Raw genomic sequence first — 24,295 nt, 5'->3', positions numbered from 1 at the left:
GTCACTGGATCCTGACTTACAGCCGTACTTCCCAATCCGCCATGAACTCGCGGTCTTGAACGAGTGCATCATCAGAGGTACACATCGATTGCTAGTGCCTGAGTCGTTGCAGAAAAAACTCACTGATATAGCTCATGAAACTCACCAAGGCATCGTCCGTACCAAACAACGCCTGAGGGAAATGTACTGGTGGCCCAAAATGGATTGTCATATAGAGACACTGATAAAGAACTGTGCAACGTGCAGACAGAATGACAAGTCCGCTGTCACCCATGATGCTCCACTCCAACCCATTCCTTTACCAGCTGCTGCTTGGGAAAAGGTGTCTGTGGACATCATAGGCCCTTTTGAAATAGCCCCTTCTGACTGTAGATTTGCCATCACATTGGTAGACTACTTTAGCAAGTGGCCTGAAGTAGCTTTTGCTCCCCGAGCTGATGCAGCTACTATCATTCAATTCCTTTCTGTAGTTTTCTCTCGTGAAGGGAATCCAAAGACACTGATAAGTGACAATGGCTCTCAATTTCTCTCTGCTGAGTTCACTGACTTCCTGAAAAGCAGGGGAATCCAACACCTGAGATCCTCAGTGTATTACCCAAGAGCTAATGGGGAAGTTGAGAGATTCAGTAGATGCATTAAAGACTGCCTACAGACTGCCTCGATTCAAGGACAACCCTGGAAATCGTTCCTGAGAACTTACCTGATGGACTACAGAGCAACCCTTCATTCAACAACTGGAGTTTCCCCTTCAGAACTGCTCCATGGACGACGAATGAGAACAAAGTTACAGGTAATGGATATACCTGTTCCTCAGACAGAGAGGCATACCATGTGCGAAAGAGTTAAGAATAAGCAAATGAAAATGAAAGAATACACTGATGCTCGCAGACACGCCAAACCATCCAACTTTCAGCCTGGTGACAAGGTACGGGTTAGGAAGCCGTGGAAGGTAAAGAAAGGCGAGTTAAAGTTTTCCAAACCAAGGACTGTCATGACAAGGAAAGGACCAAACACTTATTTGCTGGATGATGGACGGACCTGGAACGCCTCACACTTATCGGCTCTGTCAGAGCTGAACGCAGGTACTGATTCTGACACAACAATGGACTGTCATAAACCAGGAACTGATCTAGCATCTAACTCTGAGTCTGATAGTAGGCTTAGACCCACCAGGATGAGGAACCCACCTTGCTGGACCCAAGACTTTGTCATGGGAAAGTGAATGTTACTGAGTAATGTGAAATATGTTAAAAGTGTATTAGGTGACATACATCAGAATGATGAAGTCAGGTTCACATAAGAAGTCCTTGTTCAAAGGGGGAGATGTTGTGTCCACACATACTATTGCATTTGTTCTGTAGATGCATTTACCAGAAGCGCTAGAGGGCGCTAGTGAGTATGTTGTTCTGGTTGTGGTTTTGGAGAAGAAAAAAAGAAAAATAAAGAAAGGAGTCAACTCCGGTAATCCTCTGTTCCTACCTGCGTGTGTGTGTAATACTTGCTGAACTAACACCACACAACAATGTCATATCTTGCTGGAGACACTACCCTTTCCTCTTTGTCAAAGAGAAAAGAAGAAACCTTCATATGAGGACGCACTTCCTCTGTCTCTTTGAAAAATCCGCGGAGTTTCGCAATCCACAGAGCTGACCATGGAGTTGCATGCAAAGCACAATTTCTTCTTCTTGGTATCCGCTTCATTCCTCTGTGCTGTTGTTGTTGCAGATCTTCAGGGTAAGTAGGATAAAACAGTTCTTAGCAAAATGGTCTTTGTGACATCTCCTAATTTCTGTGTAATGCGTGTGTTCCTTAAACCTACATGTAGTACATGTTTTTCTTTTCCTTTTTTTGCACGAGTTGCTTTTTGAAAAACTAGTGTTTAAATCTGACAATATTAATCAATCAGTAATCAACGGTATTATGGCAGCAATAGTCATTTTAAAAGCTGATAATTAAACATCAACTTTTGTGTTCTAAGTCCAGGTGACATTTTACCTGCAAAGGCTATTCACTCTGTTCAAAGGTGAACGATAGCAAAGAACCAAGCATGTGAGACGACGGTTTTAAAAGACTGGACCGTGCAAATTTTAATTATTGTTATTATTTTCATTTTGCAAAAAAGGCTGTTTTTAAAAAAAATCTTTCTGCTGACTTCATGCTGATAAGGAATAAATTGAGTATTGCAGCGACGGTGAATAAACAGAAACAGATTTCATGGTCAACTCTGCTTCTTTTTCAGGATCACAATACACAACAAAGGAAGTTTATGGCAAAAAAAAAAATACAGAGCCATGTGAGCCAGTAGCTTTTTTAAAAAAAAATAAAAATAAAAAAAATGATGAAGTATCACAGCCCTGCGACAGACTGGCGACCTGTCCAGGGTGTACCCTGCCTCTCGCCCTATGACAGCTGGGATAGGCTCCAGCGCCCCCCGCGACCCTGAAAAGGATAAGCGGAAATGACACACTCTTCACTAGTTGGGATAGTTACAAAGCTTTCTTTTTTATGAATGAGCGATTCATGTTTTTATTGAACATTTGAAGATAATACAACACAAACTCTTGTAGAGGTTATAATGTCAGAGAGAAACATGTTTTGAAAAGACAAGCAGGTTCTAGTGATGGGATTTCCAGCTCTTTTTAGAGAACCGGCTCTTTCGGCTCGGCTCACTAAAAAGAGCCGGGTCTTTCGACTCCCAACCGGATCTTCAGATTGTTTTGTTGCTTAAATTAATTTGTTATTAACAACAATATAAAATTATGCACAGAATGAATTACTAATGTAAAAAAAAACAAACGCGGTTTTATTTATATATGTTTATAAATAAATATATACGGTGGCCCCTAGAGACAAAGCACGTACAAACTCCAAAATGCATTTCTAGCGTTAACTGAACTTCCAAAACAGAGCTACTAGATCACTAAAATTACACAATTGAAAGCATATGTGTATTGTTTGTGTATTTATACACAGGCACTCATATATATTCAAATAATTGAAAAGTAAATTTCATTTACCTGTTACTACCACACACCAAATCCGGTCGTCGGTACTTCCTGACTTGTGTAGCCAGTAGGTAACAAAAGCTCAACACTGCGCCTAGCATCCTGGAGCACTTCTGTTGTGTTTGTTACCAGCCGTCAGCTACGTAGAAAAAGATCCTGGAGTAGAAAGTAATATTAAATAAATTCTAACAACAGCTTATCAAGCTTAAACGTGCTGCTGTTGTTCAGCCGCTGGTTTCCTCTTTCTGGTGCAAAGTGGACCAAAAACAAACAAGAGAGACAGACTCGCGACAGAAAAGCCGATCAGCTGATCATTTAAGCAGTTTCACGATTGAAGTAGCAGCCGGAGAGCGAGAGGCAGTCGCTCGTTAAGCTTAACGTGGGAATGCTTTACAAACATTCAGAGATGGACTTACACACGTGCTTTACTTCTCTCGGGGATAACTTTGTCGGAGATGAAATGCCAGGTTGCTAGCGAAGCTCCAAATGCTATCCAGACCACCGACAGGTCCCGCATGCCACAGCCGCTCTATCACGTGACGCATACTGCTCCGACTGCTAATGTTCTGAGGTGAGTTACGGTGTGTTGCAAGTTTTGTGAGGTGCTTTCGTGATATTTAATGGATATTTAATTACATTTTTTATTTTTCTCCGATATCCGATCCAGTAATTTAGGTCAGTATCGGACCGATACCGATATGTAATATCGGATCAGTCCATCTCTAGTCCAGATCACACGCTGCACTGTCGTGCTACTACGTCTTTCCACTTTCGTTTCTGTTTGTGCGTGTGCAGTGTGAGAGGCTGCGTTGACACCCTCACGAGGGGCGACAGGATTTCGAACAGGTTTGATTTTCTTGTGACCATTGATGATCGGGACCTGGTTGTGAGGTGTTAGTCGCTTCTCGTTACCAAATGTATACTACACAACACACGATTAAGGCGAAATTCAGGCCCATCCCCAAAACGGTCGCACGACTGAAAAACGGCTCAAAATGGGCCAGAAATTGTACAGTGTGTGCCCAGCTTTAGTTAGCCATGAGTGCCTCCGTTGTGAAAGGGTCTTTATTCTGCTCAGTGTGACTCACAGCAATGGTCCCTGGTCAGCCCTGACTTTGTGTTAAAGTCATACTAAAGTAAAATATCTGGTGCTATACCAGATATTTCTGGTATAGCACAAAATTATCCTTTCAACAGTTATTGAAAGTTAAGAGACCTAGCTTGTATGAACCTTATGGGATATTCATATAGAGATCCTCCAGCTTCCCTTCCAGGACCTGAAGCTCAGTAAAGCACCCCTTCAAACACAATCTGTTCTCTGATTGGAATGTTAAATTTGTGATTGACATGACATTGACCAATCAGCTGAAAGAAAGAAAAATAAAGTCAAAATTCAAACTAGTAAGTTGAAACTCACACAGCCAAAGAACTTGAGCACAGAGTTCTACACATAGCTTATGGCTTTGTATCTGTAACCAGACCTTAACATAAAAAATTTGTAACTTGTGTAAATCTTTTTTACATACACACAAATTCTCATGTATAGATGCAAAAACATAAAAATTTCAGATATTTTTGTTTACAAGGTTACAAAACTCAGTTCACAACTATGCATCTGATTTAAAAATACAAAATATTTATGACCACAATTTGAGCCCTTAGGAAATAATTCTACAGGTTTACAGAAAAGCCAATTGAAAACAAGAAATAAGAAAACTAGGAATTTCCTAGGCGCACTGAGGTAACAAAAAGCAAAGAGGGTGTACAACGCGACAACGGACAGAGGAAAACACAGGGTTAAAATACACAAGGGAGTAACGAGTGAATGGGAAACAGGAGGGACACACATCTGGAACTAATCAGATATAATGAGACAAAGGGCAAGCAAAGCTCAAAACAATGAGACTATTAAAGTAAAACAGGAAACACAAGACAGGCAAGAAGACACAGACTTGACAAGGTGGCACAGCTGACTGGGAAGAGACAGGGAACATGGGACACGGGAACAGAAACTAAACACAGGTTAAGATGAAAACTGATGGAGGGAGAACTAAAATTACTGAGAGCTTGAGAAAAAGGATAACCAAAACCAAGAACAATAATAAACAAGTAATGTTAAACCAAAAAAAACCAAACACTGCCATGACAGTAAATGTGCATTATAACAGGCATGTCTCTGTAGCTGTAGCTCGATCAACAATTCTTTTTAAATATAAAGTTTTAGGTTAAGATTTTCAGTCATTTCTAATATCCTGACAGCACCTGCAGTCCACACAAAGCTCGGGAGCCTGAAAGGTGAGTATGTGAGTGTGAAAGGGAAGGAGACTGGCGTCCATGCCTACCTGGGTGTCCCATTTGCCAAGCCACCCCTTGGCCCTTCCTTGAGACTGGCTCCACCTCAGCCTGCAGAAGAATGGGAAGGAGTAAGAGATGCCACTAAACAGCCACCAATGTAAGAAATGTGAACTTCAACATACTTGGAGGAATTATTGGCTTTATTTGTAAAATTAGCATTGTCTCTCTTTAAGGTGCATTCAGTCTAAAGAAGCTGTTTTGGATCTGGTTGATAAACTCGGTGGACTGCTGGCAGAAATACCAGACATCTCTGAAGACTGTCTTTACCTCAACATTTACACTCCTGCAAAAAGAGCTAATAATGCCAAGCTCCCAGTAAGAATCTTTTGCTGTAGGTTTTGAGGGATGCCAAAACACAATCTCAGTAAAGACACCCATCTTTAGAACTCAATTGCACATTTTATCATCTAAAATGTAAACTTAAGTTTACATTACAGTTTTCTCTGTTTAAAGTTTAAATTCTTAAAGATTAGTTTTTGTAGCTTGACTGAGACTCCAAAAGATCCTCTAATCTTTGATGGAAAGCTCTTTTATTATTCTTTCTAGGTCATGGTCTGGATTCATGGTGGGGGCTTTACGCTGGGATCAGCTTCAACATATGATGGCTCTGCCTTGGCTGCTTACCAGGACGTGGTTGTGGTTCTGATCCAGTATCGCTTGGGACTTCTGGGTTTTCTCAGGTAAATAAACTCCATCCATCCATAATCTCTCCAACGGGTCGGCCCCGTGGCCTCCTCCTAGTGGAACACTGGGAGCCCAGAACTCCTCACCAAGGAGGCATCCAGGAGGCATCTAGTAGATGCCTAAACCACCTTAACTGGCTCCTTTTGATCTGGAAGAAGAGTGCTCTGAGCCCCTCCTGAATGTCCAAACTCCTCACCCCATCTCTAAGAGAGAGGCCAGTCACCCTTGGGAGAAAGCTCATTGTCACAGCACCAATCTGTCCATAAAAATTATGAACAGAATCTGTGATAAAGGGCAACCGTGGTGGAGTCCAGCACCCCCGAGGAACAATTACGATTTATTGTCAGCAATGCAAACCAAGCTCTTGCAACAGTTCTATAAGGACAGAATGAACCATGACAATGGGCCTCACACCCCCATACTACTGAAGCTTCTCACAGAAGAATACTCTGAAGGACTTAACTGAAGGCCTTCTCCAAGTCAACACAACACATGTAGGCTGCTTGGGCAAACTGCGATAGACCCTCAAATATCCTCGAGAGAACAAAGAGCTGTGTTCCGCACCCGGGAGGAGCGGGAGGAAAAGCACATTGTTCCTCCAGTACTAGCAGTTCGACTAATTGACACACTCTCTATTCCAGAACCCTGGCATAAAATTTCCTGTGGAGGATGAGGAGTGTGATCCCCATATAATTGGAACAGACTGTCTTATCCCCCCTTCTGGAAGATGGGAAGCACAACCCAGGTCTGCCAGTCTAGTGGTATGGCCCCTGATCTCCCCGCAACATTGTAGAGACGTGTCAACCAAGACAGTCCTACAATATCCATTGCCTTACAGAACTCAAGGCGAACCTCATCCACTCCAGGGGCCCTGCCACCAAGGAGTTGTTTAACTGCTTCAGTGAACTCTCCCCTGGTTAAGCATTAGGTGCCCCACTTGTCGCCAGACTCTGCTCCTGCTACAGGAGACATGTCAGTGAGAGAAAGGAGGTCCTGCTTCCTTTTGCCGCCTGACAATATCCTCAGTTGAAATCAGCAGCACTCCACCAGCACTTTACACAATGTCGGTAAAGCACCCCTTTCCCCTCCTGAGCTGCCTGATAGTGTTCCAGAATTGCTCCAATAAGATCTGAGTCTTTTTTCATGGCCTTATTAAATTCCTCTCACACAAGTTTTTACTAGACTCTCCAGAAGACTGGTTCTAGAGCCAAAGACACACCTTCAGGTGAGCCTGACTATATCTAGGCAGTATCTCTCAACCTCCCACACTAACTGAAACTTCTTCTCCGCCAGAAAGGTGACATTCCATGTCTCCATCACCAGCTTTAGTAGTGGGCATCAGTCTCCCAGGGTCTCCATCCTTGATCGCCACTGGCACACACTGTACCCAACCCCTACGGTGCCTCCCATCTCCCTTGTTCAAGCATTGGGGCCATAGTAACCCTTTCCCAGGCCTGGTAAATTGTTCCCTCGATGTTGGACCCATGGAAATATAAATGAACTCAAGTTATGAAAGTAGAACATACTATGGTTTTGTTTTTCTGTGTTTTTATCTGATTTTATAAGACAAAAAATTGAAAGTTTGCTTTATTTATCACAAGGTATAAACATAGCTTGGTAAATTTTTTACTGCCTTACCGTGTCACTCAGCTTCAGCAAATATGTGGAAGTGGCATATGCAGCTACTGCCCAACTGGACAAACAGAATGCAAAAGTGGTTTTCAGAATCCTCTACTAGCTGCTGTCAATAACACATGAATAGAAGTGTCTTGTAAAAAGATGTTTCAATCAGGGAAAATACATTATAAAAATAACATTTTGTTCTATCAGCACTGGAGATGAGCACATTTCAGGGAACTTTGGCCTCCTGGACCAGGTTGAAGCTCTCAAGTGGATCCAGCAGCACATTCACAACTTTGGAGGAGACCCAGGATTAGTTACCATATTTGGAGAGTCTGCTGGTGGAGTGAGCGTGTCTCTTCTGGTAATCTACAGTCAAAGGAACTTTAAAAAAACCTTTTCACTCTAGAACAAAAATTAATATGTGATGTGTTACTTGAATCACCAGCTCCTGTCACCACTGTCTGATGGGCTGTTTCACCGTGCTATTGCTGAGAGTGGCACAGCTGCAATGAATGTACTTGTGGCAAATGATCCTCTACCAATGGCGCAGGTTAATTATCCATATTCTTCCTTTTTTGGAGGGTTAAAAACATTTTTGTTGCAGAATAATGAGAATATTAAAATGGAATTGTTTTGACAAATATTTGCCATTTCACCTCAGGCAATTGCAAACGCATCTGGCTGCAGTCTCAAAAGCACAAAGAAGATCAGTGACTGCATGAGAAACCTTGATATTGATACTATAGTGGGTTTTACACAGGTGAGGTAATGGGTGCAAACATGATAGAGAATGATTATTATGTCTTCTACAATATTTCTTTGAAGCCTTTGATTTCTCCCTCAGCTCTGTTCATGCTATCACATCTTTTACTTTTGTATATTTAATTCTCTCAAGGATCCAAATTTGAGATTTCAAGTAAATGTTGATGGACATTTCCTGACTAAACCTGTGGATGAGCTGTTTCGTAAACATGAACTCCATGCTGTTCCATTCATGACTGGTGTCAATAATGATGAAGGTGGATGGATACTTGTATCAGTAAGTGTTGCAGAAACTTCTGAATAAAGATCTCAATATAATTTTAAAATTGCAAAACAACAGCAAAGATAAAAAGTAATTTGGCTTGGTATTTCCTCAGTTTTTTGCTCCCCAAAACTGGACAGAAGGACTAGATCGGGAATTTCTTTTGAACATGGTTTCCTTCTTCTACCCCGACGTAAGGCAGACACCACTTGATGTTACAATATTACTGTCCCCGACCTGCTCGAGCTTCTTTGATTGATGTGCTGCTTATTTCTTTAAGCCTGAAGCAGCATTTCTCAGAGATGTGATAGCTGATGAATATATCGGAAATGGTGACGACCGTGTGAAAAACAGAGATGGGTACACTGAGATGCTTGGAGATTTGTTTTTCACCATTCCAGCGATCAAAGCTGCTAATGCTCACAGAGGTAATTTAATTTGTTTAATAAAAGATTATACAAATCTGCCTAAAACCCAACACTTGATGTTTACTGTGACACACTTTCATTAACAAATATCACACACATTCATCAAATTCCAGATGCAGGCGCTCCTGTATACCTGTATGAGTACCAACATCCTCCCAAATTCCTGCAGCAGAAAAGGCCGAGCTTTGTCAGGACTGACCACGGAGATGAAATTTTTACAGTTTTGGGATTTTGCTTCACAACTTCCCATGTTAGGTTACCCGGTAAGATAACATAGAAATCTGCCTTAGTGCTCGATCTGTTTTGTTTTCCAAGTGTGAAAAATATGTTTTGCAACATGATCGTTTTAGATCCGTGCCCTGAGGATGAGGAACAGTTGAGCAAGATCATGATGAGCTACTGGGGGAACTTTGCTCGCACAGGGTAGGAATTTCCAACTGTTGTAAATTTCACACTTCACACTTTTAATAACTGAATGGTAAATGGTAAATGTCCTGTATTTATATAGCGCTTTACTAGTCCCCAAGGACCCCAAAGCGCTTTACACATCCAGTCATCCACCCATTCAGACACACATTCACACACTGGTGATGGCAAGCTACATTGTAGCCACAGCCACCCTGGGGCGTACTGACAGAGGCGAACTTAATAACAAATGTATATGTGTTTAGATCTCCTGATGGGCACAACCTTGTCCACTGGCCAAAGTATGGAGCAGAAGAAAAGTACCTGGCGATTGGTTTAAAAAAGCAGGTAACTGCTCAGCACCTGAAGAAGGAGCGCTTTGTCTTCCTGACTCAGACCGTCCCAGAGAAGATCAAACAGCATGAGGAAAATGCAGAACGCAGCGAGCTGTAGAAAACTCACATCTGGTCTCTGCTCCATCAATTTTAAAGTAATTACACTAAACCATAATTCCCTTATCTAAAGGTCTTGTGAAGATTATCCATATTCTAATATTAAATTAATATTTTGTTTTTTTCTTTTGTTTCTTTTAGTTGAATCCAGGGTATCAGGATATTTTAAATCAAGCGCTGTAAACATAGGTTTTGTAAAACATTTATAAAATAAAAAGATTTGATTAACCAATTTTGCAGCATTTTGTTTGTCTGTGACCTGTGCTAGTATTAACTGCAAACTTAGCACTCCATTCCCTAGAATATACTTTCAGATGCAACATGCCTTTTTTTCATGTTTTAATTCTAACATTTCATGTTGTGTACATTCAACCTTCCGAAGTCCTCTTAAGCAACTGTGTCAACACCTCTGTATCTGTGTGGGTCATGAGAAATGCAATGCAAACAAAAACAACTGCACTTGTATTAATTACTGTATCATAGTTCAAGAGCCTGTGCACAACATGTGCTCAAATCAGTAAACTTGTAACCAAATTCACATTTTGAGCTTTTCAGACAGGCCGACGAAAAAAAAGGATTGCAAGAAAAAGTTGTGAATTTGTGAATTACGATAGTGGCAAAGTACGCAGGACATCCGAAGCAGAAAGTGTTCTGGAGTGAGACCTGGAGTGAACCTAAAGTTTAGACTCTAGAATGGACTTTAGTCCTGTGATGGTTTGGCTGAATAACGTCATATCTGCTGCAGAAACTACCCTTTCCTCTTTGTGAAAGAGAAAAGGAGAAAACTTCATAAGCGGACATACTTCCTCTTCTTGGCTCTGCGCTCAATTATTGGGAAATCTGCAGAGTTTCGCAATCCACAGAGCCAACCATGAAGCTGCATGCAAAGCAGTCTTTCTTCTTCTTAATATCATTTTTATTCATCTATGTTGTTGCAGATCTTCAGGGTAAGTAGGATAAAGCAGTTCTTAGCAAAACGGTCTTTGTGACATCACCTAATTTCTGTGTAATGCGTGTGTTCCTTAAACTTACATGTAGTACATGTTTTTCTTTTCCTTTTTTTGCACGAGTTGCTTTTTGAAAAACTAGTGTTTAAATCTGACAATATTAATCAATCAGTAATCAACGGTATTATGGCAGCAATAGTCATTTTAAAAGCTGATAATTAAACATCAACTTTTGTGTTCTAAGTCCAGGTGACTTCTTACCTGCAAAGGCTATTCACTCTGTTCAAAGGTGAATGATAGCAAAGAACCAAGCATGTGAGACGATTGTAGGTCAAATGTTTTAGAAGGACAGGTTGCAATTAATCAGACTTTGTTTTGTTTAAATTGGACCGTACAATTTTTAATTATTTTTATTTTTATTATTTTTCTTTGGCAAAAAAAGCTGTTTAAAAACAAACAAACAATATTTTTTGCTAACTTTATGCCGATAAGGAGTAAATGGAGTATTGCTGTGATTGTGAATAAACAGAAACAGATTTCTGCAGATTTCAACTCTGCTTCTTTACCAGGGTCACTGTAGACGCAACACACATCAAAGGAAGTCTATGGCAAAACAAAAAACCAGAGCCGTGTGAGCAAGTAGCTTTTTTAAAAAAATAAATAAATGATGAAGTATCACACTTGGTCAGATCATTTAAACCACTTAAACAAACAAAAAATAATAGTAATAAAAATGGTCATGTAGTTTAAATGCCAATGTACAGCTGTGTGTCAGGATGTAGGACCTAAACACAGCACTCAAGCACGAGATGTTAACTGAAAACGGCAGCTTTATTGCTGGATATAATTCTATGCTTTTACAGAAAACCAAACTGAAAACAAGGAATCAGAAATAAGAAAATAAAACCAAAAAACTAAGGAACAAGGAAACTAATGGCTTAAAGCAGCAAACAGAGAACTAGGAATTTCCTAGGAGCATTGGTGTAACACACAGCAAAGAGTGTGTACGACGCAAAAACGGACAGAGGAAAAAACAGGGCTAAAATACACAAGGGAGTAATAAGGGAACTGACAACAGGAGGGACACCCAGCTTGAACTAATCAAACATAATGAGACAAAGGGCAAGCAAAATGAAAACACTGAACACCAGACACCAGACTATCAAAGTAACAGGCATGTCTCTGTAGCTTGAGCTCGATTAACATAATCCACCAAATGGTGTGCATCAAAAATGTAAAAATCAGAATTTAAATAATCAATAATGACAGGAATTACATAGTCCACAGCAAAATGTGACTTTTTATTGTTTGTTTTTGACAACAAGCTGTAGACAGCAATCAGATATTGCATGTTTTGAGAAAAGTACTTTTCACGGGAAATTTTATTTAAATATAAAGTTTTATGTGAAGATTTTCAGTCATTTCTAATATCCTGACAGCACCTGCAGTCCACACAAAGCTCGGGAGCCTGAAAGGTGAGTATGTGAGTGTGAAAGGGAAGGAGACTGGCGTCCATGCATACCTGGGTGTCCCATTTGCCAAGCCACCCCTTGGCCCTTCCTTGAGACTGGCTCCACCTCAGCCTGCAGAAAGATGGGAAGGAGCAAGAGATGCCACTAAACAGCCACCAATGTAAGAAATGTGAACTTCAACATACTTGGAGGAATTATTGGCTTTATTTGTAAAATTAGCATTGTCTCTCTTTAAGGTGCATTCAGTCTAAAGAAGCTGTTTTGGATATGCTTAATAAACTCGGTGCACTGCTGGCAGAAGTACACACTCAGAAATTAAAGTACAGAAATGTACCTATAAGGGTACAATGGCTTGTCACTGGGGTGGTACCCTCTAAGGTACCGTTCTGTACCCTAAACTGTGGGTACTGATTTGTACCCTTGTAATTTGTACCTTTTACACGTCAAACCTGTACTTTAAAGGGCAAAGTTGTACCCTTAGTATAAAGTACAAAAAAGAACCCTTAAAAGGAGTACAAAAATGTCTTTCTACAGGTTCAGTATCTACACACAGATTTCCTATATTTTTCCTCTCAAGATTTGAAAAATTGAAGATACAAAGTCAAAAATACTTGTCACATTTATTACCTTCTTAAATACATTGCTTAACTGTTACATACAAACTGTTATCAACACAGTATGTGTCATAAGCTGCAACATCAATTTCCTGTCCAGGTTTTAGCAACGTCCATTCACTATCAACTCTAACACTGTATGAATGAAAATGGTTGTCATATAACAGAGGAATGAGAATTTTTCCACAAAAGACCCACATTGTGTCAATATTAACACAACACCTGTTCTCTGTGTTTCCTATACACATGTCGTCTGAAAGATTCATATTTTTTGAAGGAAGAACAGCAGTCACTGAGTCCACAGGTTATATCAAAATTGGCATCACCTATGTGCTGAATAAGCTTTGTCAAACTAAAGGTTCTTCTGCCACATTTGGAGCACTGATATGGCTGAGGCATGGTGGTCAATACAGAAGATTTATTTGTCTGGTGACTGTGATTGGTAGAGGCCGGTCCTCACCCTCATCTATTTTCACAATGTACTTTTGGAGAAAAATCAGGGTGTTCTTCAGATGTTTTGGGTAAGCAAGGTTGAAGACAAAATACAAGCAGAAAGAAGAGATGATTGCTTCAAAAATACACGAGCTTCTGCACACTTCACTGCCATCCAACTTCACAATGTTTGGAGCGCTTCTGGAGAACACTGGTTTCCAGTCTTCATGAAGTAGCTGAACAGTTGGATAGGGGGTTTTAGGATAAACCTTTGAAGTCAAAAGAGAAGGTAGAGGAAAGCAATATCTTAGTCTCTTAACAAAAGATACATTTGTTTTCCTTTTATATAGACTAAATATTTTAATACACACACCTCTCCAAGTATGACAAAGAGATCCAGTTTCTCCTTGAAGACGTATGGCAGGAATAAAAGTGCAGCCCTTGTGTCAAGATCTGCCAAACAAACAACAAAACACAAGATCACCCATGCATTTTATCTGGCATTTCCAGTTACCTATAAAAATTATATAAAATGGAAGCCTTGAAGTTAAAAAAAAAAAAAAAAAAAAAAGCAAATACCTGGTAGGTCATCAGTGAGAGCCTCCTCTCTTGCATCAAGGTAGAGCTGGTAGAGTGGGGTTTTCCCTCGTGTAACGTCAATCACCTTTGCTGCAACACATGAGAGCCCTTCACGAAATCGCTGGCTTACATTACCCGTTGTTGGTTAATTAATTTTCAGTACAAAATAACAGTGTATGAAAATGAAATAATCTAAAGTTGATATTAATTATGTATGGTGCTGCATAATTATTTTTTTATAGAATTTAACAACAATACTGTAAGAAGTTACATGAACATAAAAAAAAAAAGGAAAGAGGGACAGATGAAGAAAACAAGGTCAAGGGCAAATAAAATTTACTACTATAAACATGTTAAATGTGACAGCTATTTCCAAGTTCAATTCAGCTTTCTGACTTACACCAGTAGGCATCCCTAAGAAGGGGTACTTCTTCAACACATCCTCCACAGGCATACCATTTGCAATTTCTTTCTGCCGCCAAGCAAACGTTTGCTGCATATGGTTATGAACCACCATGGTATCTGGTTGCATCTTCTGATATTGGCACTGTAAGACCTTTAAGTGGGCGTCTATGGATAATAAATCCTCTCCTTGGACGCATGGTCCCTTGAAAGAAAGCAAGAGTGAGAAGAGAAAGTCAAAACAGATTAGAAACCCAACATAAGACTAAATATACAATTAGAGCTGACACGATCTGTGCATCACAAAGAACTCGTATCGGTTAAAGTCTCAAAGTATTTTCATTGCTGTGAAAACAGTTAAGTGTTTGTTTTTATTGCATGAATTGAAGTATAAAACACTACAGTAACAATACATATGGTAGAAACAATGATCATATTAACTAAATCCTAAAAGTGCATAACGGCCAACATGTATGTTTCAGACATACTAACTTCATTATAAATAAGAAAATACCTTATTGAAGTTGACGAAGTAGATGGTTGCCAGTCTTCTGGAGAGACAGTCTGTAGAGTCAGCGTCACTGAAGATTCCTTCATCCTTGACACAAATTGGTTGAATTTAACCTGCTTTTTGAAGGATCCTTGGAAAAGGTATGCAACCATAGTCTCAGTAAGACCGCAGTCAACTGTGTCACCATCAACCTCATTGTCTGCAAGATAAATGGTAGTACAAACTCTAAATTCCATGTAAGAATATTTATCACCACATTTTTACATGGGTAAAAACCGTGTATCACACACATTAAAACCTTTTGTAATACTTCTTTCAGTTCAAAGAAATATTCATTAAAAAAAAATAAGTAAATTAAATAAAATAAACCAAATCTTTAGAGTGAATCCTCTCGATATGCAAAGTTTTCATTTTTAAATTTAGATGTTTGTTTGGGACTACTGGACACAGGAGAGCAGAGTCTGAGCATGCTTTTGTGCCCTTTCAAGTTTGGAAGAAAAAAAAAGACTAGAATGCTGTAATTTGTTAATATTCACTACTAAGGTGACTCCTTTCTCCAGATTTCCGACAGTTTCTGCCGTCTGTTCTTTCAGACCGATTACTTATAGCGATAACACCCGGAGGACCGTATTACAAGCTCCGATTACATGCTGAAAAAGTTCCCACATTGCTTAAAACGCGACTATCAAACCCCAGCTGCGACACCCTTGTTATATTTTAAACAAGTGCGGCGTCAAGATATTTCCTTTAGACGTTATATTCAGCCGCCCATGTGTGTTGATGGCCTTGGAATGGATGTAAAAACGTGATTTTATTAAACCATTAATACACTAACGGTAAACTGCATTCAGCTACCAGGGAATCAAATTTTGCGCCGTTCCGCTGCGCAGGGGTTACCGAACCTATAGACTGTGGCTGAACCACATATATAAGTTCAAACTTATACAAATACTATGTGTACACATTTTTCAGAACTGTGACCTCAACTTTACACATGAAACGTTTGTAAAAACGTTTGTAAAAAGACATAATTTGAGCTAAGAGAGTGCCGAAACTAGCTAAATTGCTAATATACGTTAAGCTAGGCTAAACCAATAATTAGTAATTATGCTACATTTTTCTTTAAATAAAACTTACCTCTGAAACGCTGAGCTTCAGCTTCGGTGACATCTAAGCCCCACTCTTGTATTTTTGTTAAGAGTTCCTCGGACAAGTTCGTAATTCATCTCCCTCCGTTGATAAAACAAAATGGCACCTGCTGCATTTACAGAAAGTTCTAGAATCCACCAGCTATTCGTTGAGTTTCTTCTTCTACTTTTTGTTTGATGTTGTGAGGATGGGCTCAACTCGCACTCCGAGTTCAATAAGGGTGCTTTTTTTTAAGGGTGCTTTTTGTCAAAAATAATAAAAATAAAAAAACTCTAATCAAAAAGTGCTTAATCAACCTGTACTTTATCTTTTGAAAGAATGGGTACAAATAAGTACTTTTCACAATTAAGGAACATGTATGTACCTTTCAGACACTAAAAAAGGTACAGATAGTTACCCCGAGGTCCAATATTTGTCCTTAGACTGTATTAATGTCATTTTTGTACCTTGGGGCACAGTAATGTACCCCTTCCGTACCCCTATTTCTGACTGTGTACCAGACATCTCTGAAGACTGTCTTTACCTCAACATTTACACTCCTGCAAACAGAGCTAAAAATGCCAAGCTCCCAGTAAGAATCTTTTGCTGTAGGTTTTGAGGGATGCCTAAACACAATCTCAGTAAAGACACCCATCTTTAGAACTCAATTGTACATTTTATCATCTAAAATGTAAACTTAAATGTTCTTGTCCGTTTAAAGTTTAAATTCTTAAAGATTAGTTATTGTAGCTTGACTGAGACTCCAAAAGATCCTCTTATCTTTGATGGAAAGCTCTTTTATTATTCTTTCTAGGTCATGGTCTCAATCCATGGTGGGGGCTTTACGCTGGGATCAGCTTCAACATATGATGGCTCTGCCTTGGCTGCTTACCAAGAAGTGGTTGTGGTTCTGATCCAGTATCGCTTGGGAATTCTGGGTTTTCTCAGGTAAATAAACTCCATCCATCCATAATCTCTCCAACGGGTTGCCCCCAGCTGCCTTCTTCCAGTGGAACACTGGGAGCCCAGAACTCCTCACCAAGGAGGTGTCCAGGAGGCATCTAGTCAAATGCCTAAACCACCTTAACTGGCTCCTTTTGATCTGGAAGAAGAGTGCTCCTAGTCCATCCTGAATGGCCAAACTCCTCATGCCATCTCTAAGAGAGAGGGCAGCCACCCTTGGGAGAAAGCTCATTGTCACAGCACCAATCTGTCCATAAAAATTATGAACAGAATCTGTGATAAAGGGCAACCCTGGTGGAGTCCAGCACCCCCGAGGAACAATTACGATTTATTGTCAGCAATGCAAACCAAGCTCTTGCAACAGTTGTATAAGGACAGAATGAACCATGACAATGGGCCTCACGCCCCCATATTACTGAAGCATCTCACAGAAGAATACTCTGAAGGACTTAACTGAAGGCCTTCTCCAAGTCAACACAACCAATGTAGGCTGGTTGGGCGAACTGCGATAGACCCTCAAATATCCTCGAGACGATAGAGAGCTGTGTTCCGCACCCAGTAGAAAAACCACATTGTTCCTACAGTTCTAGCAGTTCAACTAGCTGACAAACTCTCTATTCCAGTACCCTGGCATTGAATTTCCTCTGAAGGCCGAGTAGTTTGATCCCTATATACAGTAGCTGGAGCACACTCCAGTCCCCCTTATGGAAGATGGGAAGCACAATTCCAGTCTGCCAATCCAGAGGTACAGCCCCTGATCTCCACGCAGCATTGTAGAGGCGTCTCAACTAAGACAGTCCTACAATATCCATAGCCGTAAGGAACTCAGGACGACCCTCATCCATTCCAGGGGTCCTGCCACCAAGGACATGTTTAACTGCCTCAGTGCCCCACTTGTCCCCAGACTTTACTTCTGCTATGGACGACTTGTCAGTATTCCTTTCACCCCCGACAATATCGTCAGTTGAAGTCAGCAGCACTCCACCTGCAATTTACACAGTGTCGGTAACGCACCCCTTTCCCCTCCTGAGCTGCCTGATAGTGTTCCAGAGGCTAACAAAACCTAATAGGACTTCTTCAGCGCGATGACTCCCTTCAACTCTGGTAAACACTGTCTAGTTCTGGGGTTAGCACCATGACAGGCACCAAGCCCCTTCAAATCAAATCAAATCAAATCAAATCACTTTTATTGTCACATCACATGTGCAGGTACATTGGTACAGTACATGTGAGTGAAATTCTTGTGTGCGAGCTTCACAAGCAACAGAGTTGTGCAAAATACAATAATGTAAACAAGCAAAATACAAGAATGGCTACATCTGAAACTAATAAATATATGTACAATATATAATAGTATATGCATTTCTGGATGTGTATACTAAATATTTTTCTACGTGTGTGTGTGTGTGTATACACATATTTTACAAATTAAATAGAGTAAACAATAAATAAAATATATAAAAATATACAGAGTTGAGACATGTGCAAAACAGTGGCATTACTGTACAGTATGGAGTGCATAATGTTAAAGTTCCAGTAGTGAAGCTGAGGTGTCTATGACGTGTTCAGCAGTCTGATGGCCTGGTGGAAGAAGCTGTCTCTCAGTCTGCTGGTACGGGACCGGGGCCTTGTCAGGTGTTCCCAGCGCACCCTCACTATACATTTGGGTGGTTCAGGTCTGTCCACCGTCATCCCCATGTGATCCAACTCACCACGAGATAGTGATCATTTGACAGTTAAGCACCTCCCTTTACCAAAGTGCCGAGAACATTCGCCCGCATATCTGATGATATGATTACAAATTTGATCATTGACCTGCAGCCTAGGCTTTCCTGGTGCAACCTGTAATTACATACACTCTTATATTTGAAGATGGTGTTCATTATGGAGAAACTGTGGTCCAGTAACAGAACACCACTTGGTTTTGTGTTAGGCAGGCTGTTTCTCCCACTCACGTCCCTCCAGGTGTTAGTAGACACACGTGTTGAGGTCTCCCAGTAGTATGACAGAGTCCCCCAGTTGGAGCACTCTCAAGCACCCCACCCAGGGACTCCAATAATGCCAGGTACTCTGAAATGTTGTTCAGCGCATGGGGGCAGATGATAGACAGTACCCATTCCCCAACCCAAATGTGCAGGGAACAAACCATTTCATCCACCGGGAAATCCTCAACGTGCAGGCAGCAAGCCAAGGGGATACCAGGATACCCACCCCAGCCCGAAGCTTCTCACCAAGGGCATGTCCAGACTGGGAAAGACTCCAGCCCCTCTCCAGGAGACTGGTTCTAGAGCCAAAGACACGCCTTCAGGTGAGCCTGACTATATCTAGCCAGTACCTCTCAACCTCCCACACTAGCTGAAACTTCTTCCCCACCAGAAAGGTGACATTCCATGTCTCTATCACCAGCTTCAGTAGTGGGCATCAGTCTCCCAGGGTCTCCATCCTTGGCACACACTGTAACCAACCCCTACGGTGCCTCCCATCTCCCTTGTTCAGGCAGTAGGGCCCCAGTCTTCCCAGGTCTGGTAAATTGTTCCCTCGATGTTGGACCCATGGAAATGTAAATGAACTCAAGTTATCAAAGTAGAACATACTATGGTTTTGTTTTTCTTCTTTTTTATCTGATTTTATAAGATAAAAAATTGAAAGTTGGCTTTATTTATCACGAGGTACAAACATCCATCCATCCATTCGCTTCCGCTTATCCTTTTCAGGGTCGCGGGGGGCGCTGGAGCCTATCCCAGCTGTCATAGGGCGAGAGGCGGGGTACCCCCTGGACAGGTCACCAGTCTATTGCAGGGCTAACGCACAGGGACAGACAACCATTCATGCTCACATTCACTTGCACATTCACACCTAGTGGCAATTTGGATTATCCAATTAACCTATCCCCACAAACTGCATGTCTTTGGCCGGTGGGAGGAAGCCGGTATAGAGTGCATGTTGGCCTAAAGCTATGTTTATAGGTATAAACATAGCTTGGTAAATTTTTTACTACCTTACCATATCACTCAGCTTCAGCAAATGTGTGGAAGTGGCATATGCAGCTACTGTCCAACTGGACAAATAGAATGCAAGAGTGGTTTTCAGAATCCTGGCTCTATTAGCCCTGTCAATAACACATGAATAGAAGTGTCTTGTAAAAAGATGTTTCAATAAGGAAAAATACATTATAAAAATAACATTTTGTTCTATCAGCACTGGAGATTAGCACATTTCAGGGAACTTTGGCCTGCTGGACCAGGTTGAAGCTCTCAAGTGGATCCAGCAGCACATTCACAACTTTGGAGGAGACCCAGGATTAGTTACCATATTTGGAGAGTCTGCTGGTGGAGTGAGCGTGTCTCTTCTGGTAATCTACAGCTTAAATGAACTTTAAATAAACCTTTTCACTCTAGAACAAAAATTAATATTTGATGTGTTACTTGAATCATCAGCTCCTGTCACCACTGTCTGATGGGCTGTTTCACCGTGCTATTGCTGAGAGTGGCACAGCTGCAATGAATGTATTTGTGGCAAATGATCCTCTACCAATGGCGCAGGTTAATTATCCATATTCTTCCTTTTTTGGAGGGTTAAACATTTTTGTTGCAGAATAATGAGAATATTAAAATGGATTTGTTTTTGAAGAATATTTGCCATTTCACCTCAGGCAATTGCAAACGCATCTGGCTGCAGTCTCGAAAGCACAAAGAAGATCAGTGACTGCATGAGAAACCTTGATATTGATACTATAGTGGGTTTTACACAGGTGAGGTAATGGGTGCAAACATGATAGAGAATGATTATTATGTCTTCTACAATATTTCTTTGAAGCCTTTGATTTCTCCCTCAGCTCTGTTCATGCTATCACACCTTTTACTTTTGTATATTTAATTCTCTCAAGGATCCAAATTTGAGAATTCAAGTAAATGTTGATGGACATTTCCTGACTAAACCTGTGGATGAGCTGTTTCGTAAACATGAACTCCATGCTGTTCCATTCATGACTGGTGTCAATAATGATGAAGGTGGATGGATGCTTGCATCAGTAAGTGTCACAGGAACATGTAAATAAAAAGCTCCATGATCTCAATGTAGTTTGTTGTTGTTTTGTAATGTTGAAAAAAAAGTAATTTGGCTTGGTATTTCCTTAGTTTTTTGCTCCCCAAAACTGGACAGAAGGACTAGATCGGGAATTTCTTTTGAACATGGTTTCCTTCTTCTACCCCGACGTAAGGCAGACACTACTTGATGTTACAATATTACTGTCCCCGACCTGCTCGAGCTTCTTTGACTGATGTGTTGCTTATTTCTTTAAGCCTAAAGCAGCATTTATCAGAGATGTGATAGCTGATGAATATATTGGAAATGGTGACGACCGTGTGAAAAACAGAGATGGGTACACTGAGATGCTTGGAGATTTGTTTTTCACCATTCCAGCGATTAAAGCTGCTAATGCTCACAGAGGTAATTTAATTTGTTTAATGAAAGATTATACAAATCTGTTTAAAACCCAACACTTGATGTTTACTGTGACACACTTTCATTAACAAATATCACACACATTCATCTAATTCCAGATGCAGGCGCTCCTGTATACCTGTATGAGTACCAACATCCTCCCAAATTCCTGCAGCAGAAAAGGCCAAGCTTTGTCGGGACTGACCACGGAGATGAAATTTTTACAGTTTTGGGATTTTGCTTCACAACTTCCCATGTTAGGTTACCCGGTAAGATAACATAGAAATCTGCCTTAGTGCTAGATCTGTTTTGTTTTCCAAGTGTGAAAAATATGTTTTGCAACATGATCGTTTTAGATCCGTGCCCTGAGGATGAGGAACAGTTGAGCAAGATCATGATGAGCTACTGGGGGAACTTTGCTCGCACAGGGTAGGAATTTCCAACTGTTGTAAATTTCACACTTCACACTTTTAATAACTGAATGGTAAATGGTAAATGTCCTGTATTTATATAGCGCTTTACTAGTCCCCAAGGACCCCAAAGCGCTTTACACATCCAGTCATCCACCCATTCAGACACACATTCACACACTGGTGATGGCAAGCTACATTGTAGCCACAGCCACCCTGGGGCGTACTGACAGAGGCGAACTTAATAACAAATGTATATGTGTTTAGATCTCCTGATGGGCAAAACCTTGTCCACTGGCCAAAGTATGGAGCAGAAGAAAAGTACCTGGCGATTGGTTTAAAAAAGCAGGTAACTGCTCAGCACCTGAAGAAGGAGCGCTTTGTCTTCCTGACTCAGACCGTCCCAGAGAAGATCAAACAGCATGAGGAAAATGCAGAACGCAGCGAGCTGTAGAAAACTCACATCTGGTCTCTGCTCCATCAATTTTTTAAAATAATTAGAATAAATCATAATTCATTTAGCGACCATTCTTTACACATGAAATATTAGTTACAGTGAACAACACTTTTTGGTAAAACATTTGGTGTTACCTTGATCATTTCCATTCTAACATATATTTTTTAGAATCCATGATTGTGTTCTTTAAAAGCGCTATTCTCACCTTTCCACAAAACCCACGTCTCCCGTTTATAACCAGCACTGTAAACATAGGGTATGTCAAATAATCCTCGTTAATGACAAGAGCAGTTTTTGTATAGTTTAAGACATTGATCATCGATAAACGAATGCAACTGTTTTTACTTCACTATAATCAAAGTGTAATTGTGGAAGTGAAAGAAAATAGTAGATAAAAGGTTGCTAGTTGAGAGCAGCTGTCATAACATAAAAAAAACCTTGTTAAAATAAACAGATGTGACATCCTGGTTCTTTTCAGTTTTTATTTTTTTCTCATAAGAGGTGTTTAAGTTAACTGCTGTGATGACCCTTTGTGACACCAGCCAAAAAGAGCCTCCTATTAGTAAAGCTGCATTGTAATTGTAGGCCAACATGCACTCTATAAATTTTGTGCCCCTTGATGAAATCTGGATTATATGCCCTATAGTTTAGGTATATTATTCTACTGCAGTACTCATCTTAACTTCATGCCTTGATAAAACTTTAGGTGTTGTGATTAGCTTACATGTTTTCATGGCTGATGCAAAACTGCTTTTCATCTTTACACCTATCCTACTCATATAGGAGTGGATGTTTCTTTTACACAGCACAGTGATTGTGCTAGTGATTAACATTAAGCACTATGATTGGTGAATGGTGATGCTGGCAGGTCGCCTGTTAGGCATTACCTCTACTAACAGTGTTTGTATTTTATGTGTATTTTTGATAAAATTGTCTGGAATGAAATATATTTCAGTAGTGCATTTAAGAAATCTGAGCAGTTGTTTAGCTATGGGGATTTTATGCGTATTTCTAGTGTTACCTGATAACTTAGCATTCCATCTCTTAAAATATGTTAATCTTTTGGGTTGGTATTGGTACTAATTTAAAAATATATACCTCAAACGTGCACTATGAAAAATGTCTGAATATTTTTGTGTTGGCTGTCATGTCTTTTCTGTACATATTTTATATATTTTATAGCACATTTAAACAGCAGAGGTTGACCCAAAGTGTTTTAAAGACCGGCACATTTACATTACAATGTATTTACGTGAAAAACTGAAAGATGTGTTTTGCTGCGAAAAGTAAAAATCACAGTGATTTAATGGTCATTAAACTGGTTTCAAAATTTGGCAAACGGATAATGACTCGCTGCTCTCGTCTACATAACCTCACTTTATTGGTTAAAAGTATTGGTATTGATACAGCTCAATCTGCCTCCACGCGTCTGCTTTTGGATACTGCTTCCCTCAACACGCAGCCGTCTGCGTAACCTACAGGCAACGACACTGACTGACTTGACAGCAGTGGGACAGACAGTTTGCTGTACTTTGATCGCTTTTTGCTGTGCCTTAAAATCAGTGCAATCCAGTTACACCCCGCAGGATACAGTACATGCGCTTACAAGGAGACTGCTTCATATGAGGAAGCCCTACTTCTCTTGGCTTTTCTCTCACTTTTTGCACAATCGTGTGTCGTAATCTGCCCCAACACCACCATGACGTGCCATGCCAGGCAGACTTTTTGCTCTCTAATGCCAGTTTTATTTCTCTGTGTTGCTGCAGACCTGGACGGTGAGTAAGAGGAAACACTTCTTTGAACATTGACATTCGTGCTTTTGCGTTTGTTGATCTATAGAGCACATTTCATTCATAATGATGTAAATCCAAGCCCATCATGTATTCATGATTTGAATCCTGGGTTGTGCGAAATCCTAGAAATACACCTTAGACAAAGTGAATCTGTGAACTAAGGTGTAG

General features: G+C 40.4%; 1 protein-coding gene and 1 pseudogene across 1 annotated transcript; both read left to right on the top strand.

Moving 5' to 3' along the window:
* The first annotated feature begins 1,461 nt into the window (after positions 1–1,461).
* Positions 1,462–10,208, top strand: LOC113026990 (fatty acyl-CoA hydrolase precursor, medium chain-like). The gene is made up of 14 exons (XM_026176358.1): positions 1,462–1,734; positions 5,265–5,457; positions 5,534–5,675; positions 5,907–6,040; positions 7,875–8,028; positions 8,113–8,217; positions 8,329–8,427; positions 8,563–8,706; positions 8,807–8,884; positions 8,972–9,119; positions 9,233–9,382; positions 9,470–9,542; positions 9,791–10,014; positions 10,118–10,208. The coding sequence occupies exons 1-13, from the start codon at positions 1,653–1,655 to the stop codon at positions 9,975–9,977; spliced, it is 1,689 nt and encodes a 562-aa protein (XP_026032143.1). The 5' UTR covers positions 1,462–1,652; the 3' UTR covers positions 9,978–10,014; positions 10,118–10,208.
* Positions 10,209–12,325: 2,117 nt separating this feature from the next.
* LOC113027005 (liver carboxylesterase 4-like) lies at positions 12,326–23,279 on the top strand (annotated as a pseudogene).
* The last annotated feature ends 1,016 nt before the right edge of the window (positions 23,280–24,295 follow it).

The sequence above is a fragment of the Astatotilapia calliptera genome, chromosome 7 (genome assembly GCF_900246225.1).
Source record: "Astatotilapia calliptera chromosome 7, fAstCal1.2, whole genome shotgun sequence".
Classification (NCBI taxonomy): domain Eukaryota; kingdom Metazoa; phylum Chordata; class Actinopteri; order Cichliformes; family Cichlidae; genus Astatotilapia; species Astatotilapia calliptera.
Note: the sequence above shows the minus strand (reverse complement) of the source record. Positions and strands in the feature narration are given on the sequence as shown.

Coding starts and splice junctions, on each gene's coding strand:
- LOC113026990 (XM_026176358.1), top strand. CDS start 1,653: ATGGAGTTGCATGCAAAGCACAATTTCTTCTTCTTGGTATCCGCTTCA. Junction 8,218..8,328: donor ATCCTCTACCAATGGCGCAG/GTTAATTATCCA, acceptor ATTTCACCTCAG/GCAATTGCAAACGCATCTGG. Junction 9,120..9,232: donor AGCTGCTAATGCTCACAGAG/GTAATTTAATTT, acceptor ATCAAATTCCAG/ATGCAGGCGCTCCTGTATAC.